The sequence below is a fragment of the Lepidochelys olivacea genome, assembly GCF_965140295.1.
Source record: "Lepidochelys olivacea isolate rLepOli2 genome assembly, chromosome: 4".
NCBI classification, from domain to species: domain Eukaryota; kingdom Metazoa; phylum Chordata; order Testudines; family Cheloniidae; genus Lepidochelys; species Lepidochelys olivacea.
This window is the reverse complement of record NC_140414.1, coordinates 102,517,660-102,541,344: the sequence shown is the minus strand read 5'-3', so window position 1 is coordinate 102,541,344 and position 23,685 is coordinate 102,517,660. Positions and strand designations below refer to the sequence as shown.

Below are 23,685 nucleotides of genomic sequence, written 5' to 3'. Positions count from 1 at the left end.
ACACTAGAGACACTCTAGAGAATAAAGTCTGTAATTGGGATTGTGGGATTGTTTGAGATATGAAGGAAGTCTGATAACCACCTTTCAATTTCAACCATCTTAAGTCTGACTTTAATGGAGATATCTCTGCCTGAGGAAAGATCAGAGAAAACCAATCCATTATGTTACAAGTGTAGTGTGTATGGGGGGAAGGGAACATTGCTGGATGGAGCAGGTTTGGATTAAATTAGTAGTGGCACTATTCCATCATTCTTAGGGTTATGTAAATCCAAAAACTTGTTGCATGTTGGAAATGTGTTTAATGCTGGATTTTATATATATTTTTACTAGTAAATGTAATCTTCCAGTACCTACTGACTTATTGACCTATACATTTCTTTTGAATGAAATTTCAAACGGAAGTATATATATCTCATGTTCATCATATACTACCTCTGATGGATGGTCTGTTGGCTGTGGTATCATAAGTTGGTTGTGATGCTGAAGTACAGTCTTCAAATAATCTAAAACAGTCTGGCAGGGCACTGCATGAAACAAATTGCAATTACTGTATATTAGCTGTCTAGCACAAAATAAAACAGCAAGCTTAAGTTAAGCAGTGGTCTCTCTCCGTTGTGAATGCCTATAAGATTTATTTACAATTGGAAATGTCCCTCCTTTTGATTTGTGCAGCCATTTCATTCAACAAATATATAACAGCTGATGTATTTTTGCGTGTGTTGAGGTATCTGAGGATTCTTTTCTATTTTCTGCCCACTACTTTTCAAAGGTTTTCCATTTAAAGAATATAATGCTTACAAATCTGAATTAGGTCAGCAGCAATGACAATGGAAAAAAAACTCTGCACCCTGTAAACAGCCCAAACCACATCAGGGAGAAAACATTTCTTGGACTTAAATCATACATTCAGTATTAACATGTAAACATGCTGGAATATGTCTGAAACTGCAGACTCATTACAGTATGCACATTTAATAATACATAAACATTGGGTTTTTTCTTTCCTAAATTTGTCACAAAACCAGGCATTATGGAAACAGTCTGATCTCTCTTCCCTCCCCCCACCAAACACACTCATCCATTTCAGTTGTGGTATCACCATCCTAATCTCTTCTCCAGAGGTGATGGGTTAATTAGGTCTGATTCAATTATGGGTCTCTCTTAAGCAGATTCTGCCACATCCCTGATTAACTCTGAAGTATTTTTGAGATACAATGCTTTATTCCTGACCTTGAATCATTGTAGGAGAATTAAACTAATAGCATTATGCTTGACTTCTGTAACACTAAATACATACAAAATGGTATGTATTTAATCAGTTTTGTCGGGATTGTTCTTATAACAGTGGTAAAATACTTAAGTCTTTGTAGCTTTGGCTAACAGTCCAAAGCAAGATTTTCAGAAGTTACGAGTGATTTTGTATGGTTCTATTTTTGGTTGTCCAATGTGAGACAAGTGTACTTAGCACTTTCTTAAAATCAGGTCCTTTCAAAGTGTCACAAGCCAGACACCCCAGAACTGAAGCTCTGATGTCCTTGTTCATTCCTGAAAATCTTGGCCCCAGTTTGATGTCTCTGTGGGCTCTGACCTTCTGAAGGAAGACATAATTGTACTTTGTGCTGGTTTTCTTAGAGCTCCCACACACTTACTCGAGCTTCAATTTGTCTTACCTACCCCATATTTTCTTATAAAGTTATGTGATATAGCAGCAATTTTAGAAAGCTAGCTTTCTATTGGCTCAATTTCTGACTTCACTACTCTGTTAGCACACCAGTATAGTACCTCAGAAGGGAGTGTGGTGACTACAGATCAATATTGTTGAAGTAACTGAACAAGAAAAGGTGGATGATTATTTATGAGGAAATTTCTACTGGTCCATTCTTGCTAGTTACCAAGATCTTTGTAAGAAATTAAAGTAACTACATGACACTTAGTTGACATGCAAATAACTTTATGAAATTGTTTCAACTTTGGTAATATGCTGAATGCCCCCACCATAGCTAGGCTCCAAAGGGCTTTTGAGAATATTAATTTAACAAATGTGCTGAAGGACCTTTTCAGTCTGGCTACTGGAGTGTAGCATATTGATGAAGCTGAGAAAAAATTGTTACGAAAACATTGTAGTTGATCTTTAAATGCACTCTAAATAGTCCACTCATCACCTCAGAACTGAACAAGGAAGTCTGATGTTAACTTGAGAGAATTAGGAGGCTCTGGATATCTGGAGGACAAAGTGGTAGAGAAGGTTTATTTTTGTGTATGTGAAGGCTAGTTGCAGGGGAAGGGAAAATGACACGGGGTGACTGTTTTTAAAAAGGTGGTTGGGTTGCTTGGAGGGATGAGGTGGTTTCTGGGGATCTCTCCTTACATTATTTGTGAATTCTCAACACAACCTGCTTGGCAAGGGAAAAGGGAGGTTCAGCAACCTCCCTATCTGACTGGGATGAAGCACTGACTCTATGGCAATTGGAGATGTGTGAGTTAGACACAGTATTTGGGTGTGGGTTTGATGGGCACTGTAAGGGAAGCCCCCTCTATGGGATTTTATTTTTACCTAGGTGAGGCTTCCAGGTTTAATGTGGTGATCTTTTGGGACTGGTTTGTTTGTATTGTTAGAAAGGGTCTGGTGTTTCCTTTTAGGGAAGGAGGGAGGAAGAGAGATGGTGATTTATGGAGCATTTGCACTCTGCCCGTGGAGTTCCTACACCCCTGCTAAGGTGGCTGAGATGGTTGTGCATTGCTGCCAGAGGTTGGGTAAGGAAAAAGGGAGGACTCGTGTTCTCCAATCCCTGTGGGATGGGCCTGAGGAGCTGAGACAGGAGGAATCCTTTCTTTAGACCAGCGTTTCTCAAATGCGGCCACCGTGGCTGCATTTGGCCACTGGGGGCTTTTCTGGCAACCACAGCCTCCTGGACTGTGATTGATGGAGTAAAGTAGGGGCATCTCCCCCTCCCTGTTGCTCCTGGATGCACCGCCTTGGTGTTGGTTGCTGGGACCACCAGCAGGGGTTGGGCCCTGCCCCCCTCTGGAGACACCAGGGGCACAACACTGGAGAAGCAGGCAGTCCATGAGTTCCCCACCTTCCCAGGGTGGTGGGGCTCAGGCTTTGGGCTTCAGCCCTGGGCTGGCAGGGTGGAAGGCTCTGGCCGTGGGGCTTTGGGCTCCATCCCTAGGCCCCGTCCCCTGGCCATGGGGCTTCAGGCTCTGGGGCTTTAGGCTCCAGCCCCCTGCTGCTTCCCTGGCCCCTGCTGCCTCTCCCAACCTCCTATCTGGGGCTTAATTTGTCCCTAGGCTTGCCAGGGTTGAGTATGTCTGCTGTGAAAAGTGATACTTGTATGTTTGTTAATATCACTTTTCACAACAGACTTACACACATCGAAATCATTGTAATTTATTCATTGCTAGCTAGTATGTGCATATTTATTTGTTTTTTCCTAAAGGTAATTAAGTATTTTGGGAAAAAGTGAGAGCAGCCACCAACTCTTGCTCGTGGCTACTGAGGCCACCAAAAAATTTGTTCTGAGAACCCCTGTTCTAGACAATAGCAAAGTGGATTACATTTCTCTATCCTAAAGGCCTTGTTTGGGGTCTTATCTTAGAAGGACAGGCTTCAGTTGATGGGGACTTACTCCTTCAGCTCATACCATTCCATGCAAACTAAATGGCTAATAAAGCCACCATCATCCATGATGTAATCCTGTATAAGGCCTGAAATCCTGGCCGGACAATGTAGCAAGGCCTGGATGGTTTAAAAAAAGTGCTTTCCAAATGGACATTTTGGTTTAGCATGAGTGGAGAGGATAAGGGAGATGCTGTATCTGTGCTACTTCCATCTGACTGCAAGCAGAAAATGTTTCACTCCAAAAATATTTATTTTGTATCTGTTCATTTCATTAGATTCTCAGGACAGGGTTAAATTGGGAACAGCTGTGCAGAGCTGCCCTGCTGAGTTCCTAGACAAGATGAACAAATTATCTAGACTGTTGCTGAAATCACTGAGAATAACTGTCCTGGGCAACTTTAATATCCATGAAGATGACAACTCTCTGGCACTCACATGCTCTGGTGATGGGATCAGTGTAAATATCTAGATAGAGCTCTTCAACATTGACTGGAAATCTCATGTGACTTGTCTGTTGGGCCTATGATTCTGACAGGAGGTGAAATCAAGCAGGAAGAGGTCAATTATTGCTGATTGCCAGTATTTTATAAAGGAGAAGGTAGATGCTACCTGGATCCAGCCGAATAACTGTTCGGAGCCCCTACTCAAATGACCGTCTCTTGCTACTGAAGATCTTGGTAAATATTGCCCAATCTTATTTTGCAAGCTTACTGAGGAGGTGGTGTTGACAAAGCCAGTGTGGCATTTGGAAGTCATGGAAATTCTTGATCCTTATACATTAGGATTCCAGATTGGATGGAGAATGGAGACTGAATTTATTTCTCTGGCTTATTATCTCCTGTTAGCAAAGGGAAAGGATCAGGTGGTCCTGTTGAATCTCTTAGAGCAGTTAGCAGCATTTGATACCATTGAGTGAATTTATGTAGAACCAATGTGGGACCTTAGCAAGGTGGATGGGACCTCATTTGAGTTTCCATTTCTATTTATTGGAGGGAGGGTGTGTGTGTGTGTGTGTGTGTGTGCGCAGTGCTGGATTGCACATCTCTTCTGAGGGATCTCTCCGGAAGTTATGTAGGGTTGTATTTATGCCTCTTATTTAGTGTGTGTATGTATGTAAGGCTATGGGGGCAGCCAATGAACCCGTTTGGACTGTGGTGTCATCAGTAGGCTGATAATATGCAGTTCTAGATCTTTTTAATGAAACTCAGCTGATGCTATGCTGGTGCTTTCCCATTACCTGCCAGAAATATGAAAGCAAGTGGCTGAAGCTCATGTTTATAAACACACACAAATTCTTCATTTTTCATAAAGGTGGAACTGCTTTTGGTCCCAAATTGGATGTTAATATTGTTAAAATGGTTGGGGCATATTATAACTACTAAAACCATCATATATCTTGCTGGTACTGTGGGACAAACAGCCTTTCACTTCCCCGACTTCTCAACTGCCAGATGGTACTCCCAAAGCCAAGGTTCCTTGCTTAGTTATGCTGGTTCAGAAAGCAAAGCCCAAAGGTTAACAAAGCTCTAAAAAGCACAGTAGCGCAGTGGGAACACCAAAATTCAAAGCTTTAGTTTTGCATCCGCAGTTCAATTTTAAGTTGTCTGGGCATTCTTTTAGGACTCTAATGGTATGCCTTTAACCACTCCCTTTGCTGAAAGTGGAGCCATTTTCTCTAAACTCCCCACACCAAGAGTTACTTTACTAAGGCTTGGGGTTTCCAACTGAGAGTGTAAAGAATCACTTAAATCAGTCTAATTAAAAATAATTAGATCTCTGGGAGTTAAAAAAGTCATAACCTAAAGATATGATCTTTTGCAGGTTTAAGAAACAATCCACTATGAATGATGGATTAATAGTAGGGACCCCTACTTACTATACCCAATGGGAGAGAAGCTACCATAGAAGCTACAGTTGGTTGCCATGATTTAACATCTGCAATGAATATGTGGGCTGGGATGAATTCCCATTTAAAGGAGACACTGGGGGGGGGGTCTGCTAGCTTCTGCGATGTTGTAATTCTAATTTTCTTGCTCATTAGGAAGATGAAAGATCAACTGTCTTTATTTACCAGCTTGATGTAATGTGCAATGTCAATGATATAGAGGAAGTCCTAAAGGTGGCAAGGCAACCCAGAGAAATAAACTCTCTGGTAAATATCCGACTTCTTCTTGACTATGGGCCAGACCTAGTAGAAGAGCAGAAGGATTTTTGAAGAAACTAAATGTAAATTGAGAGAACTGGGTGATACATATATTTTTAGTATCTTCAGCAAAACTCCCAGGATGACCGAGAAGTAGACAAGCTTTGTGGAAACAGGATATGCAAAAGGTGATGTTGGAACTTCACTGTTTATTGATCAAAGTAATAAGACTTTGCTGCTACTCTAAGGAACTAGCTGTATTAGTTTGTTTTCTTATGTTGCACAAAATGTTTTGGGCACTGCTTATGATGGTTTTGACTATGTTTTCACATTTTTAAAGAGTAGTTGGCTGGCCCATTGACCACAGGATGAGAGTAATTGGGGGAAAAAAAATCTACTCTAAAAAGATTTTGTGCACACACGCACATATACGTATCATTGATGCCTATTGGTGAAGACTTGTTTCAGCTACAATGAGTATTACAGTGCTGAACATTTAACTGGTGTTCCTCTGCCATTCAGGTTCAAATGATATATGGCATTATTGCCATTTTATGCCTCCCATCATATGGTACTGTCTTTCTTTTTAAATACTGCCGACACAAAATCAACAGTACCTTCATTTAGATCTTATTCCCAAAAGAGATTTCTCTATTCCATCTTTGGATTCGAATGTATTTTGCAAGTGACTGGTGTCCTTGTTTGCTGGACTTAGAGAGAGTCTTAATTTTAAGACATTTTAAGTTTATTTTAGGGTATGTCTGAATTGGGACTTGACTGTCAAAGATGTAATGAACAATGTTTATAACCCCCCTATTTAGAAAGTACATGGTAGTACAGATTTTTGGTCCTATAAACTGAGTTGCTTTTCACCCTGATATATTTGGACAAATACTCTGAATAACATGGATTGTATTATTTTTGTCCAAAAACACATTTCACTAACAACTTGAATTCACAGAATAATGCAGATCTTGGAGCTGAGATTCAAAGGGGTCTGGGGTAGACGGGAAAGGGCCCATGAAGCAGAGAGAAGCTGAAAGATGGCTGGAGCTGCATGTGTCAGCTTGTGAAGAAAAGTGATGGGGTGCAGTGAGGTGGAGAAAAGGTGATGAGAGGACCCAGAGGTTACAGCAGTAGAGGGGAAAAAAGCTGTATATCTGCCAGGAATTTGTGATTTTCATGTTTGTTTTCAAAACTGCTGACAATTTGGTATTTTTGCAATTTGATGGATGAATGAATAAGAAAACAGCACATTTTACTGAGAACAGCATGTAGAAAGTTTAATACAGAGTAGGGGAATCAACATCAACAGGAAAGGGGCAGAAGATCAGACTAATTGACCTACAGTGGCAGTCAAAAGCCCTATGCTAGCAGAGAGACCCAGGAGGACTGGTGGCAAAGCGTCCCCTAACTTGAAATGTCCATGTCCTACTGTTGCTTTCTAGGTGGTTCCTGTATCTGAAAACCCCTTCTTGCTCTTGTTGTCAGTCTTGTCCTCTTCTTTTTTTTCCCTACTGACTGGTTGTCCCCTCCCCTTAGCCTTTACATCTCCGTTTAGACTGTAAGATCTTCAGGGCAGGAGCACTCTCTATAAACCTCCTTACACATTTATATTGCTAATGAATAATAAGGAACCTTGAGCTGATAAAGATGACTAGGTAGAGAGGGGAAGTAGCTACTATAAGTTTAACTAGAAGATTAGGAATTATACCTCAAATTTACTTTTTGTGGGGGCAATTCTCCAAAGGGACTTTATTCTAGCAAGGTTGATCCATCACTTTTTTTTTTTTTTTAACAAATTTTGCTCTGATTTCCATGGCTTGCAACAAAAACTCTCCCACAGCAACTTTCCATAGAATTTACCATGCAAACAAAGGTTAATAAGGCCCACAGCAGCAGAAGTTACTGTAGCATGTATAGTAATAGGAGTATATGGTGTAAGAACTTGTGTATTTGGAACAGATTGTTTTGGTAAACTAAAACAACCATGAAGTTGCAAAGCAAAGCTGAGAGCAGCTATACCCCACAAAGTCAAAGGATATTCTGACACAAATCCTTGCAAAACACTCATTAATTTAAATCAAGGTTTGCTTAGTAAAATGACTTCACACTTTGAAGCTGGAAAGCTGATCAGGAGTGGAGAGATCAGATTAAAATGTTCAAAGCGTCAACAGAAACTGAGACAGTGGTTCAAAGTGAACATCAAGGCTTTAAAAAAAAAACAGCAATGAAAAAACTTATTTTTCATATCTTCTGTGGCTGCCCAATCTACCCTGCTCACCCTCTGGCTTTTGCGCACAACTTCTCTTGTTAGTCCCCAACCTTTTTAAATTTCTTCATCCACTCCCCCATGAAGAAATAACTGGAGTATTTTCTGTGGCTGGGCAAAAGAAGATGGTTATCACTGTGGTGCCTCCCGAAAACTCTCAGCCCATAAATTGCCTTGTATCACTTTCACACATGCGCATGCTGAGTGGTTTGCCCCAGGTCACACAGCAAGCCAAAGCCAGGAAGAGAACCCTGATCTCTTGACTCCCAGACCTCTTCTTTAACCACTTAGTAATGCCACCTCCCTTTTGGTCACAGTTAGAATGGAAGCAGTGTGTGGATTATTATTAAAGCTGTGAGGCATTCACAATTTGTGAAACTCTTAAGTAAGAACTGAATCGCTGGGGCACTTAATGTATGCCTCAGATCCAGGTTGTACATGGATCTATTCTAGTCTGACCTCCTGCATAACATAGGCCACAGGAGTTCCCTGAATTAATTCCTGACTCAAATCCAGTAGCTGTGATTGGACTAGAGCACATCTTTTAGATAAAACATCCAATTTTGCTTTAAAACTTGCCAATGATCCATCACAACTCTTGGTACATTGTTCTTGTGGTTAATTACTCTCTGTTAATGTCTTATTTTTCAGTCCTGAATTTGCCTAACTTCAACTTCCACCCTTTGGATTGTGTTATGCCTTTGCTAGATTAAGTACCTACATGGGAACAAATATTTCATAATAGGCTTTTCAGAGCTTCACAAATAAGTTGTCCATTTTACCATTGTAATAGTCTCAGTTTTAGCCATATACATGAGTAAATCTTACCTACAGGTAGTACCTTGCCCCATTCTGTATGCCCTCAACTACTTGGTGAACAAATAGCATGTTTCATAACATGCTTTCAGGCAGTCTACCTATGACTGACTCTCTTGGGCACACCACAAGGTGAAAGGATGCCACTAGACTGGGGACCTCTGAAACAACAATGTAGGACCTTAGTGGGTGGAGGAGAGGAGTTGGTGGCAGAAAGTCTTAATTTTTTCCCATCTGTATATAAATGTTCCAGGTATAGTTTTTCCTCTGTAAAAATTCTACCAAAGTAACCACTTCATTGCTTTTGTAGATCTCCAGAAAACCCGCCCCCACCCCTGTTTTTTGTCAGCAGTGCAAATGTTGTTTTGCATAGCTCTTGTTAACAATGTGCTGCCGCATCCATTTTCACAATGCAAACTCTCCTTGATGCTACATGGGGGGGGGGGGTGGAGGTTGCATACCAAAAAGTAGAAAATACTCACTATCTGAAAGAAAGGGAGAGAATTGTTCTGAGACCGCTATAGAAGAGGAGAAGGAGCAGACTGTTGCATTTATCTTTTATTTATAATGTTGCCACCAGGAGTGTCATAGTCCATTTTGAGGACAGACCATTCAAGCCTACTTCAAAAAAATGTATTGTATTGGTCTGTCTTTGGAGGTTAACAGAACCAGTTCGGCTCCATAAAGCATTGAAGGAATAAAGTGTGCAGTCAGATAAGCACTCTTTTAGTGATCTGATAGGACATTATAATGGCCCCTGTCCTGACATAGTGTCCCCTTAAACCATCTCTTCATCTGTGTTACTCTAACAGGTCACCATGGTACACAGACTGCCTGCAACAGATGAAACAGTAAAGAAAAAATTTGGAGCACTGGTGGGGGCGGAGGGTTGTTACAGTATGATACTGTCACAAAGAATTATTGAATCTTGTGATGGTTTCCTTGGTTCCCTAATAAACCCTGCAAAGTCTTGATTCACCACCCAAAAAACTTCTGCTGATCAGAGCTGTCTGCTCAGATACACAGACGAGTGTCTCATGCTGTGAATTTGCTAACTAGTCTGTGGATAAGATCACACTGATTCAGACTGGTCCGTCAGCCTCTGTGCTGGCAGAACCACACTGGAGTGAAGTCAGAATGGGGGACAACAAATGAGACATCCTCTCTATTTGAGCTTTAAGCAGACTCATTCCTTGGCGCTTTTGGAACTTTTGAGGCGCTTTGGCCTACAATGTGGACTCGTGTCCTCCATGGTAGCAAAGCAACTGTAGCAGTACCCAAAGTCCTTGGATTTCACTGACTCTTGTCATTTTGATTTTAGGCCTATGTATGTTATGCAGACAGTGCTGGTTTTATCTGTTGATCTTCTGTTGATTAAATGCTAATGATCTATCCATGCACATTTATTCTAGATTCAGTAGCCTTTGATAGATCATAGATAAGGTGTTTCTGATATGCCTACCATCTCTGGTAGGACTATAAAGAACTACATTTGAGTGACTCTAATTATTTTTTAAAATAAGAAAAGCAAGCCAGATGACTCAGGTAACTATAGGCAAGTTAGCCTGACACCAATCCAGGACAAAATAATGGAAAATTAAATGAGATTTAATTAAGAACTAAGGATAGGAAAAAATTAAAGCCAGCCAACATGGTTTTATGGAAAATAGGTGTTGTCAAAACAAATCTGATTTCAACATTTGATAAGATTACAAGTTTTTGGTTGATAAAGGTAACTTTGTCAATGTAATATGCTTGGATATTGGTAGAGAATTTGACTTAGTACCATACAACATTCCAATTAAAAAATAGTCTTTATAAAATATCCGAGCTCACAAGAAATGGATTAAGAACTGATAAGTGACAGATCTCAAAAAGTAGTTATCAATGAGGAATCCTCATCGAAGGACATGTTTCTAATGACTTCTGCAGGAATCAATACGAGGCCTGACACTATTCAATATTTTCTTCAATAATTTGGAAGTAAATATAAAATCAAGGCTGATAACATTTGTGGATGACATCATTTACCACTCTGCCAAATTTTTATGAGGGCAGGGCAGTCATACAGTGATCTGGATCACTTAATAACTTGGTCCCATTCAAACAAAATGTGTTTTTAATACAGTCAAATGCAAAGTTATATCTAGGAACAAGGAATGCAGATCACATCTGCAGAATGAGAGAGAGGGGGCCTGTATATTGGAAAGCAATGACTCTCAAAAGGATTTAGGGGTCATGGCAGACAAGCAACTCAACATGAGTGCCGAGTGCAATGCTTTGGCAAAAAGGGCTAATGCAATTCTTGGTGGTATAGACAGGGGAGTAGGGAGGTTATTTTACTGTGTGTGTGTGACACTGGAATACTGTGTCCAGTTCTGGTGTCAACATTTTAAAAAGGATGTTGAAAAATGGAGAGGGTGCAGACAAGAGCCACAGAAATATTTTGAGGGCTGAAGAAACTGCCTTTCAGTGAGATTTAAAGTGATCCATCTGTTTAGCTTCTCAAAAAGAAGAGTGAGAGGTGGAGAGGAGAGTTTGATGCTTGGGGAAGAAAATACTGGGTACTGAAGGGCATAGCAATAACTAATGTCTGGCAGCGGAAGCCACGCAAATTCAAGTAAATTAGGCACATTTTTTAAACAGTGAGGGTGATTAACCTACAACAAACTATCAAGGGAGGTGGTAGATTCTGTCTCTTGACGTCTTTGGATCCGGACGAGATGCCCCTCTGTAAAATATGCTTTAGCCAAATGCAAGTTATGCTTTAGTCAAAGACAAGAATTTATTAGGCTCAATGCTGAGGTAACTGAATGAAATGTAATAGCCTCTGTGATACACAGGAGATCAGACTAGATGATCTGATCTTTTTCTAGCCTTAAACTCTATGAATCTATGACCTTACAGGTAGTATTGTGAGCTTTGCAGTGAGGATTCTCTCATGTTGTGTACCTGAGTTCAATTTTGTCATGCCTCCTACCCAATGTGGCATATGAAGCTGTTACTGGATATTGAGAGACAGTGTAAGCTGCATTGCCTTTGGAATTTCTCCTGTACTACTGTTTCTGGCTCATCCAACCTGGAGAGTGTAGCTCAGGGGTGGCCAACCTGAGCCTGAGAAGGAGCCAGAATTTAACAATGTGCATTGCCAAAGAGCCACCGTAACACATCAGCAGCCCCCCGTCAGCTTCTCTTTCCACCCCCAGTGTCTCCTACCTGCCAGCAGCACTGCCGATCAGCACCTGACCCTCCATCCCTGCACCTCCCGCCCACCGCGATTGGCTGTTTTGTGGTGTGCAGGAGGCTTGGGGGGGAGGGGGGAGCAAGGGCTTCCCCCTGGGGGAAGGAGTGGAGTGGAGTGGGGCTGGGGCCTGGGGCAGAGCCAGGGGTTGAGCAGTGAGCACCCTGTAGCACATTGGAAAGTTGGCGCCTGTAGCTCCGGCCCCGGAGTTGGTGCTTATGCAAGAAGCCGCATATTAACCTCTGAAGAGCTGCATGTGGCTCTGGAGCCACAGGTTGGCCACCCCTGACGTAGCTGATCAGATTTGCCAGTAACTAGCTGCAACGCTGAGCCAGTGAGGGTTAAGCAACCAGCAGGCTGGGTGACCTGTAAGCAACACTTACGGATATATTAGAACATTGAAATGGTGACTATCGGCAAGGAATGGCCCTGTTTATCAAAATCATGTTAAATAGACTAGGGATCCTTAATATGTATGCCTGTATTGTTAGAGAATCAAAGGGTAGATATTAAGTATATTTTGTTAAACTTCTAACAAGATATAGGTAAACACAGACAATGTGATCTAATTACCTTGTAGATGCTAAAATTCTGTTCCTGTCTCAGTGTTTGATTACTGTATTCTATTGATTCAGAAATCAAAAGGGGATATCCTTTAGATGGGACTTAGGTGTTAATAATATTATTGTCCTTCATTTCCCTTTGAACCTCATAATTCCACATAGCAAACCTCCTGTGACCTGTTTGAATGGTTAATTGTCTTATGCTAAAGAATACAAATAGTTAGCAGTGTATGCCTAGGAAACAGAGATTTGCTTCAAAGCAACAATATGCATTATCCATCCTTCATCTAAGGAAGGCCTGCTAGGACCATTGCTGTCGAGAGGCTTTTATCCATTGGCCTTAAAGTACAAAAGAAGCTTCAGGCCTGATCCTTTTCATCCCAGATCTGCTTAAACTTTGACAGAGAAAGTCCAAGTCTCAAGCCTGAGGTCTCCAGGTTTAAAGGGAACTGTATTTTGGCTTCTTGATAACAAGTGTGGTATTACAGAAGCTGTTTTGTTGCTGGGTTGGTGAATCTAATTATAGAATAGACCACCCGTTTTTGGAATTGTCTGCCCTATTCCTTGCAATTTGTCTCGAGTAGGCATTCTCAGTGTGGCCCCTCCAGGCAGTATGGTCACACTTGCTGAGAGCTCACTGACCTTGAGAGCTTGTTCAGATTTGTAACTTGGAGTCTTTTAGATCTTCATCAGGATGTTCAAACAACCGGAGGCCAAAGGTACTTTTTTCATTTGTGCTTGGCTAGCAGGCTGTGATATTTTTTTCTTCAGGTGCAGCCCTCTACAGTTATCCATGCCTTTCTCATGTCTGTGGTGGATTACTGTTATGTGCTCTATATGGAGCTACACCTGAAGAACTTTCAAAACCTTTAGCAAATGCAGAATGCTGCAATTCACTAGTTTTATGTGTGTCCAAAAAGGAGCATGTTACATGTGTCCTTTAGTCTTCACGAGCTTCCTATTTGTTTCTGGTACTACTCAAGGTTTTGGTTTTTAACCTACATTTAAGGTCTAAAGGGCTTGGATTCAAGATACTATATTCTTATGTGATACCACAGCTCAAACACCTCAGCTGATCTCAAGTGCTAATAGCCCCAAGGTTTAAAAAAGCGTGGAGAGTGTCTTCAGTGAGGGATTTTCTACTGTGGAACATATATTGGCCTCTTTCTCCCTGCTTTGGTCTGACAGAGTTCAACTTTCAGGGCATATTGCAAAGACACTCTCTTTTCCCATGCTCTTCCTGGAGATGTGTGGGAAGAGTTGGGGGGAATGTTTAAGTTTGATGGCTTGGGTGTGTTTTTAGGAGGATAAAGATCAACTTAAATTTTGTATCCACTTTGTTGAAAAGATGGACATGTGTGACCTTTGAATATGTCCTTTTAAGAAAACAGGAAAATAGGTTTGCAAATTATAATCGCCATTTAAATAACAGCAGAGGCCAGCAATATGAAAGCATGTATTTTAAAGTACCACGACAACCTACTTTACAATGACTTAAATACCCCCAAACTAAGCAAATTCAGAGTTATGATTACATTCTATCTAGAACTCACGACGTGTCAAATGTCCATATGAACTGCCAGACTTAATCAGCAGATAATATAGTATATGATGCAAAATTAAGTGTAATAGCTGGCACAACTGTGGAAGTTACGGTTGGAGCCTTAACACGAGTTCCTCTCTTTTGGTAAGTGCTAATGAAACCCCTAATATACCCTTTTAAAAACTAGTTTTAATACTATAATCTAGGTACAGTATATTACATAAAGTAAATTGGATAACATAAATAAAATAGTACATGGCCTGGGAATATTTACCTGGAATGCTTTCCAGTTTTCTTCGGAGTTCCTCATTTTCTTGTTGTAGTGAAATTACCTCCTGCTCTAGCTCTTGACATCGGGGACAGTATCCCTCCTCCTCCTCATCCTCTTCCTCCTCTGGAAGTGTAGATGATGATGGGTGACCATGGGACTCGGAAGTTGCTGGGGATGTCCATCCACCTAAAGTGTGTACTGGAGAGGTTGAAAGTGGATCCACATCTGCCAAATGGCCAAAATCATTTACTGATGAGGGGTTCTGGGATGCAAAGCTCCCAGAAAGCAAATAGTTTTGAAGGGAATCAGTAAAAACCCTCAGAAAGGCTGAGGTTTGTTGTTTCTTTTGAATATACTGCATTTCTACGTCTAAATTGTCTGACGTCTGACTATGGACCATTTTCCCCAGCTGACACTGCTCTTGTCTTTCACTATAGCTTGTGCTTTCCTGCTTTACACAAGAAATCATGGACTGAGAGTGATTGTTGTCCAGTAGTTTTCCACCACAATTTAAAAGATTAAGAACCCGGCTGCATTGTTGGGCAAAGGCATCCAGAATCATACGACTCTCTGAAACAGAAGAAAAGATGAATCACAGCAAACTCAAGCAAAAGATGTCAGACAGTACTAGCTAGTCTTTGTCTCTGTCTCTCTCTCACACACACACACACACACACACACACACACTAATGATTTAGAGCTGTTTACATTGTATTTTGAACATATTAAAATTGTTTCCCACTCTAATACTTTGGTAACATTTGCGATTTAAAATCATCCTTACTTTGCTTCTATTCTGAGAGTACCCTGGTGACCTTGCTGTTAATCAGGAGTGCATTGGGATGATAATCCCTTTGAAAGAGTACTACACTAAGCAGTGACTAAGACAAGAAAATGAGGAAGAAAACACATTTCATAAAATTTTGTTACAGGTGTAAGGCCAAATAAATATTTGTCTTGTAGCAAAACAAGCTGTGAGACAGGAGTGAAAGTAAGATAAGACTTACCAGTACAGGGGCCTAGCTCCGCCCCCCCCTCAGAAAAGGCGGGGCTGGGAGTCAGTTTCCCCAAGCCAGCCCTTCCATGCTGCCCAGCCTGCGCTGCCTGCGGCTCCGGCAGTGATTAAAAGGACCTGGGGCTACAGCTGCTGCTGTGGTAGCAGCAGTGGCCAGGAGCCCCATGCCCTTTTAAATTGCCACACTCCGGGGCAGCTGCCCCTTTTGCCCCTCTTGTCGGTAGCTTTGGCCGGGGAGTGGGGGGCAGCGATGTTAAAGCACTTCTGTGGCAGCGCTTTAATGTCAGCTGTGTACGGGCCGGTACCGGCGGCCACTCCTTACTGGTATGCTGTACCAGCTCACTTTCACCTCCGCCATTAGATGTAGATACTTACTTAATTTTTGTGCTCTATGCTTCCCACCAAACCTTCCAAGCATGAGTTGTTCCTTGCTGTGTTTAGTTTTGTGCTTAGACCTTGCATCTCCTCCTCCCACTCTAGACTCTGAATATGTCCAGATTCCACTGATTCAAGCGTGAGCACTTGACTCATTCCTGAATCTAGAGATGTTAGTCTCCCTTAAATACTACGATGTGTGTCTGTGTTTTGGGAGTCCAGCTTGACACCTTGAAAGTAGCCTGATTTTCAGAAAGTGATGAACACAGCAGGCCCCTTGAAAATCAAGCACCTTTAAGGTGTGTCAAGGTAGGCACCTAACATCCTTAGTTGCTTTTAAAAATCTTGGTCATAATTTTTAAAGAAGGTGACAGGGCCTAACACCACACAGTTAGCATGAAAATACAGACTCCCCCACATGCTTTCAAGAGCTGGTGCATCTGTTAGCTCCACAAGGCTGTTTATTCGCGGAAAAATCTACTTGCTCCTCATGAGCTTAGTACAACTCTCCCTGAAGAGCATTTGAAATGACATGGGTTAAGATTCTCTTCACCATTCTGACCCCTTTACACAAGGTAAAAGGGACAAACCAGCATAAGTCTTTAAAATTCCTGGATCCAACTGAGGGAGAAATCTCCTGGCACAGGAATGAGGATGACAGCCGTAGGCTGGCTTCTGAGGACCCACAAACAAGCTCCTGTATAGGCTGTGCGCCAGAGGCAGCGCTAGACTAAAACATATATAGTAGCTTTCTCCTACCACTCTTTCTTTATTTTAAAAAGGTAGGAAAACCTCCCACTCCCAGCAACTAATAAAACCAACATTACAAAAGTGCTATTAAGTCATGGAAGGCACCATGCACTCAGCCTTGTACCCCAGTAGCAATGCTACATAATACCTATATAGGTTTCAGAGTAGCAGCTGTGTTAGTCTGTATTCGCAAAAAGAAAAGGAGTACTTGTGGCACCTTGGAGACTAACCAATTTATTTGAGCGTGAGCTTTCGTGAGCTACGGCTCACTTCATCGGATATACATCACCTATATACTTCAGTGTAATCTCACATTCAGTGTTGTTTACTATCTCTATTAAAACCTTATGTAAGTACTGCTGTCTTTAACCCTTAGAATGATGAACCAGAAACCATATGGTATAGCCCACCAGATACAATGTAAACAAATACCGAGATAAATTCCAGAAATGATAGTGATACTGGAGCTTTCTAAATATAACTCTTTTATTTTATGTCAGTCAGAATGTAAGCACTAACAGTCTCAAGATGTGGAATCTCTCTAATTTCTTCACTTCCCTTAGCAAAAAAGAAAAAAAATCAAAGGATAATATTGATTGGAATTTTGCAATCCTAATACACAGCAATTTTTTCATTCATTTTAATCCTATAATCCGATTCCAGACCTGAAGTTGTATTTACTGTTTGCATTTTAATCACCATGGTCCCAATTGACGAAGCAGTTACTCACACTTTATGCATCCTTGTTGCAAGGGGACAAAATATGAAAACAACTGAAATAGGATTAAACACGGTACAATTTTTTTCCTAAAAGATAGGAAAATATAAATGTTGGAATACCGTATTGTACATTAAAATCAGTAAAGATCAAATCTACAATATACTCAAACAACAAATTTTTATGAAATTATAGTGCATTTGCCACACTCAATATGACAATTGCTCAAAGTGTAAAGGAAATAAGAGTATTGGCTTAATTTTGAATTTAGTATCTGATCTAGTACAATTTAACACCAAGTATGGAAAAATATTTAAAATTTTCATCCATTCTTAATATTATAAAAATGAAAGTTTAGAAGAGATGAATGAATAATGAGTTTTCATTCTAGTATTTTATGATGGAAAAACACACAGGTCTGCCCATTTAGCACATATTGCAGCAATCAGTATTTTAGCTTTTGCAGACTGCAGTTAGAAATGAAAGCACTGTGCAAAGTTTATCATCACTTAGAAATGGATAAGTTTTTTGTTTTTTATATGAACGCTATTGAATAACACCGATCCGTGATTCTTAATTGATGTAATGTGAAATATATATGTATTTCCCAAGAAGTGTTCTGCTGAAATGATTGCACAGAATTAAAATTGGATCAATAGTTATCCTAGTATTACTTTAGCTCTACCTTAAGCCTCACTAACCCTGTAATTCTATTACACCAGATTCTCCCAGTCTTTACTCTTGCAAAGCTCCCTTTGTACTTCAACAGGAGTTTTGTCCATGGTGAGGATATGCCAGATCAGGCCCATAAAATACTAATAGATCATGATCAGACAATTAAAAGAATGACAGTTCCTAGCTGAACTATTTCACTTACGAGTGAGGTGTCTGAAACTCAACAAGACCAGACAGTTCCTTAGACACATAAGCATAACTACTATCTAGATGAGAAGGTGGATGTAATATCTGCTTCCTCTACACCAGAAGTTCCCAAACTTCATTGGTTCATATACCACCTTAAAATTTTTTGTGAAGTGAGTTGGTGGAATATCACTGTCATCACATCCCAAATTGTGTTATGTTTACCCCTAGTGGTAACTTCTGGGGTTTTTCTTCAGTGTAGAGGATGGATGGTCTTAGGATCAAAATACTGAACTGTGACTAAGAAGATCTGGATTTAGTTCCTAGCTCTGCCACAGACCTCCTATGTGACGTTGGCCGAGTTGCTTAGGGTAAGATTTTTCAAAGCTATGGGGGATTTGGATGCCCAATTCCCATTTGGTTCCTATTAACTTCTAATGGTTTTGGGGGGCCAAAACCCTTAGTGATTTTGAAATTGCCAACCTTCGTGCTTCGGTTCTCTCATGTACAAAATGGGGATAATGAATATTTTTCTCTTTGTTGGGTACTTTTAGATTGTAAGATCCCTGCGACAGGGATGGTCGCTTGCAATGTGTTTGTACAATGTTGAGCACAATAAGGAGCTAATGGAGATTGGGTTTCTAATAAATACTAAGCTATTCTTAGATTCTCAGGTAGCAGCAGTGTGCCTTTTTTCTACCTATATCTGGCCAGGAGTTCACCGTGTTCTCAGATAGGGACCTTGCCACAGTTACCTATGCCTGTCTCTCTGACCCAGGGCCTTTGTTACCTCCCAGTTGGATTTGCTGAAAAATGACCTACAAAGCGTCTATTAAAACACAGCTAGTAAAGAGTGCAGCAATCTGCTTGCGTAATAGTGGTCTACATATTGAGCATAGAATATCTATGAATCAGTCAAAAGCCAGGATGATGCAGCTGTAGAGAGGAGGTTTGTAAGTTGATCAGAACCCAAGCCATGTAGGGATATATAGATTAAGATCATCACTTTTAATTTCACCTAAAAACTAACTGGGATGTTCTAGGTAATAATCCTAAATTTTGAACACTAGGTTACTGATAGTATAGTATTCTCACAGTGACAATTGACTCTGCAATTCACTTCGTCTATGGTCCAACAAAACCCTTATACCTTGCAGTGTGCCCTGAAATTCAGTAAATCTATTCACTCAGGAAAGGCCTGAGTAAGTGGGGTGGCGATGATGATTATCTTGTTAGAGTAAGTCTGCCCAAGGATTATTAATACAAATTTTTGGCTTGATTTTGACAGTTTATGGAGGAGAAAACATGATTTTGGCAATTAACTGATCATTAACTATTCATGGTAAATAGGCCTAATGGCCTGTGATGGAATGTTAGATGGGTTTCTGGCTGGTGAATCTTGCCCACATGCTCAGAGTTCAACTGATCGCCATATTTGGGATTGGGAAGGAATTTTCCTCCAGAGCAGATTGGAAGGGGCCCTGTGGGTTTTTCGCCTTCCTCTGCAACATGGGGCACGTGCCACTTGCTGGAGGATTCTCTGCACCTTGAAGTCCTTAAACCATGATTTCAGGACTTCAATAGCTCAGTCATAGGTGAGAGGTTTATTGCAGGAGTGGGTGGGTGAGATTCGGTGGCCTGCATTGTGCAGGAGTTCAGACTAGATGATCATAATGGTCCCTTCAGACCTGAATATCTGAGAGTCTATGAGTCTGAGTTGTGACTGACTGGATAAAGGCAACCCAAGGCTCTAGATATAACCCAATACAGGGCCCCACCTCTGTGCAGTGGTCTGGTGACTAGGGTGGAAGGGATCCGCTACTTCCCAAGAGAGGCAAGAATGGCAGCGAAGGGCCATTCTCTTACCCTGGGAGCAGAAGCAGGGCTTTCCCTCTCCTTGGGGCCAGTAGGTGAGAGTGGAACCCCTCACCCCTTGGAATCTGCAGCTTGGCCTCCCCAGTACTCATCCGGCAGCCAGAGTGTATAAACCAGGCCCACTGCACTCTTCTCCTGATGCACTGGTCAAGTCTACCAGGAAAAAAGTGAGTATTTACATGTCAGCCACCTCATTGTAAACGCACACCGTTTTTTACTAGTGTAGCCATAGCTACACACAGTCATCTGCCAGGATGGTGCTGGCAGTCCTCACTCTCAGCAGTAGAGCTTGGACTTAACACTACATAGAGATGTGTGGACCAGTTTACATCTTAGAGCTATTGTTTCAGTTTACATCTTAGAGCTATTGTTTCAGGCTATCCGCAAACTCAGGCAGACATCACTGCATTGGTTATACTGTTCATGTTTTCAAGATTTTCTTCAGAGCCATAAGAACTATAGACATTTTTAAATGAAAGTTGAACTTCTAATATAATTTCTCTCCAAAATGCAGGGTCCTAAGCATAGGCCTATAAGGCCTGTGCCTTAATCTGGCCCCACTTGTGACCACCACTCCCTTTGTATTGGGTTCTTCTTGCTTAGCTCATAAAGTGTACAACTATGGAGGCTGTGTTCTGCATGCCTGTGTGGCTAGCTGTATGAAAGGTATGGCGTGGATGAGCAGGCAATGAGGCAAGAGCTCAACAGTGCTGAACTCTGCAAACAGCATTCTTATTCTGTGGGGGTGGGGTGTGTGGAATTGAAGTCAATGGCAAAATTTCAATTCCATACATAAATACTTGTATGATTCAATAATACAGCAGAAAGTCCAAACTTCTGCTTCTCAAAGGATAGGACTTCTGCGCAGAACATTCTATTGTAAATAAGCCCTTGTACATTTATTTACCAAACAGTTATACATATCTTCTAGAGTATTCCACTTCAGTAGAGAAATCATAAGTATCATGTTTGTTAGTAGCTGCTTTACTGTGTTCCATAAGACAGTGAAATAATACTGTTAAATTATTTAAATTCTCTACTTCTTCCTCTATAAAACTATGATGTAGTGGCATGGGTTATGGAGTTTGTTCAAAGTGGTTAATTCTCAGACTATATATAGAGGATTAACCTTGTTTGCTACTTCCCTAAAATCTCTACAAATTTTAGCATATTACCAATGTGTTAGTTAAACTGGAGAGAAAATAGGCATTAAAACATAGCCATATATTCTATTAACTAGACTATCCTGCTGTTTAGTAAAGAAATGTCCTCACATTTGTTACAAAGGCAAACATCAACATACCAAATCAGGATCCAATTTTTTAAAATAAATCAATGATGTGTCAAAAATTACCAGATGAGTGAATATACCCAATGTTATCAAAACCAGATGGTGCTTCCTAATCTTCCTCCTGTTCAGTCACACCCTGAATATTTTCTGGACCATCAGTATATAAAATAGGATGCTGCTATGTGTGATGCCAAACAAAAGCAATCATGCCTGCCAAGCACATACTATAACAGGCAGCATTTCAGCTCTGCTAGACAGAAAGTAATTAGAATGCTTTTAATGTCCAAAAGAATGATGCTGATAGGCTGCCACAGATGTGTAGATTTATGAATATTTATATGGTGGTTTATAGCTGACACTTTTATCAGTTGAAGAAGATAAAATATCTGCCTGACTCAGAAGCCTGACAGTCAGGTTAATAAAATCTCATTAAAGAGAATGACCTATGCAATTATATAGGATTTATTGTAATTCATTTTTGATTGTACTCTGCTTAAAGATGCAATTTCCCATTTCCTGATGCCAAATTTAGGTTGCATATCAAGATCGATGTAGGTTTTAACTCCAAACCACCACTAGAAGAAAGATATGCATTGACATCTTAGTATATTATGCCTTTAGAGAAAAATTATTTTGATCTCGTATTCCTCTCTACATTGTGTGAAGATAGGGCAAAGAAGCAAGAAATCTATTTTTCTTTTTCTTAATTATAGCCTCTTAACCACTCTATTATCTGCTTTCTATGACAAAAAGCTCAAGACCATTCTCCTTCCCTGATTTGCAAATTTCATTGACTCAAGTCACTGATGTCCTGGGAACCTGGAAGCTTTCTGCCTTGTGGTTTCTCTGTACATTGATGTGCAGAGGCAGAAATCTGAGGTGAGCACTTCTCTGAGACATCAAGATTAGCTTTCGAAAAAGCCCTCCCAGAAAAGGCATCAACAATCTTTGATGCAGCTTTTTCTGAGTGGATTTCCTTCCAGGCACTAATCCCTGTGATGGCAAAAGGTTTAGGCAAGGCGTGAAAGGTTTGCTTCGCTGTCTTGGAATCAACAAGGGGACAGAGGGAACCGCCCCTGCTTCCTAGCAGAGAGCGAATGCTCGCTCTCCTTTCTGGGCAGGTTTCATGTGCGTTAGGTACCACCCTTAACTTCCCAAGGGGTGTGCAGGAACTTTAGTTATTAAGCCTAAGATAATTATGCCTCTGGCACCGCATCCTCCCCATGCTGGCAGCACATCCCCTCCGCTTGCTGGGGGAGGCTGAGCCCTTTTCCCATAGGGGAGCAGCCGCCCCAAGTGGTGGGGGTAAAGCCTCATTTTGCAGGGTCTCTTCCCCCCCCCACCCTCTTAGGTGCGCTCCCGACCCCCCTGGAAGGGGGCGGCCCCCGTGCAGCCCCACGCTGCAGGGTGACTGTCCCCCGGGAGGGAGCCCCCCCGCTGCCGCCTTCCCCCGGCGCTCGGCAGCCCGCCCGCCCCTCGGAAAGTGCCGCACGAAGTTGCCGAGAAGAGTTGGTACCTGCGCTCAGCTCCAGGCTGCTGCTGATGCCGCCCTCGCCGCTGACCGCGGCCCCCGGCTGGCCGTGGCCGTAGCGGGCCGAGGAGGAGGAGGCTGCCTGGGGCCCCAGCGGCGCGGCGGGAGTCCTAGGGTGGCCCTGCGAGGCGGCTCGGGCGGGCCCGCCGGGGTAGGAGCCGGGCGCCGGCGGGTAGTGGTGCGGCTCGCTGCTGCTGGAGGCGGCGGGCGGGAAGGGCTGCCCCGCCGGCCGGAGGTGGGGGAGCTCCACCATGGTGGGTCTCTCGTAGCGCTTGGGCAGGGCTGGTCTCTTGCTGGGGAAGGTCTTGAGGACGCTGTAGGGGCTCCTCTGCCGGTAGAGCCTGGGGAGGCTGGGCCCCTCCTCTGCCGCCTGCATCTCCTCCTCCATCATCATCAGCATCCCGCCGCTGCGGCGGCGGCTCCCCGGCCCCCTTCCCGCCGGGGCTGCGTCTGCCGCCGCCGCCGCCGCCTGTCTCTGTGGCACGGCGGAGCCCGGTGCGCTGGGGTGCCGGGGTGATTGACAGGCGGCCGCGCCAATGCCTGGAGGGAGACGGAGGCAAAGAGCAAGTGTTTAGGGTAATCGCTGCTAATGATAATGGGGTAGGGGGGCGGGACTTGGCGCGGCCGCGGAGCCGGCGGCCGCCCCCTGCCCAGCCGCGGGGCGGGCTGCGCCCAGGCAGGTGGGCAAGGGCCGAGCGCGGGAGGCGCCTCCGCCGCGCCGGACCAGCCGCTTCCCAGCCCGGCCCCTGGCACAGCCCTGCTTGGGGCGGGCTGCAGCGCCTCTGGCTGTGCGGCGAG

The 23,685-nt window shown here is 42.4% G+C and overlaps 1 protein-coding gene across 2 annotated transcripts in view; it reads right to left on the bottom strand.

Moving 5' to 3' along the window:
* Nucleotides 1–23,405, bottom strand: part of BEND4 (BEN domain containing 4) — a 34,832-nt gene extending 11,427 nt beyond the window's left edge. For both annotated transcript variants that reach the window (XM_084625420.1, XM_084625421.1), the window contains exons 1-3: nucleotides 22,873–23,405; nucleotides 14,475–15,041; nucleotides 433–524 (exon numbers count right to left, since the gene is read on the bottom strand). In XM_084625420.1, coding sequence (XP_084481546.1) covers nucleotides 433–524; nucleotides 14,475–15,041; nucleotides 22,873–23,287 — 1,074 coding nt within the window. In that variant the 5' untranslated portion in view covers nucleotides 23,288–23,405. The remainder of the gene's footprint in view (nucleotides 1–432; nucleotides 525–14,474; nucleotides 15,042–22,872) is intronic.
* Nucleotides 23,406–23,685: the final 280 nt, after the last annotated feature.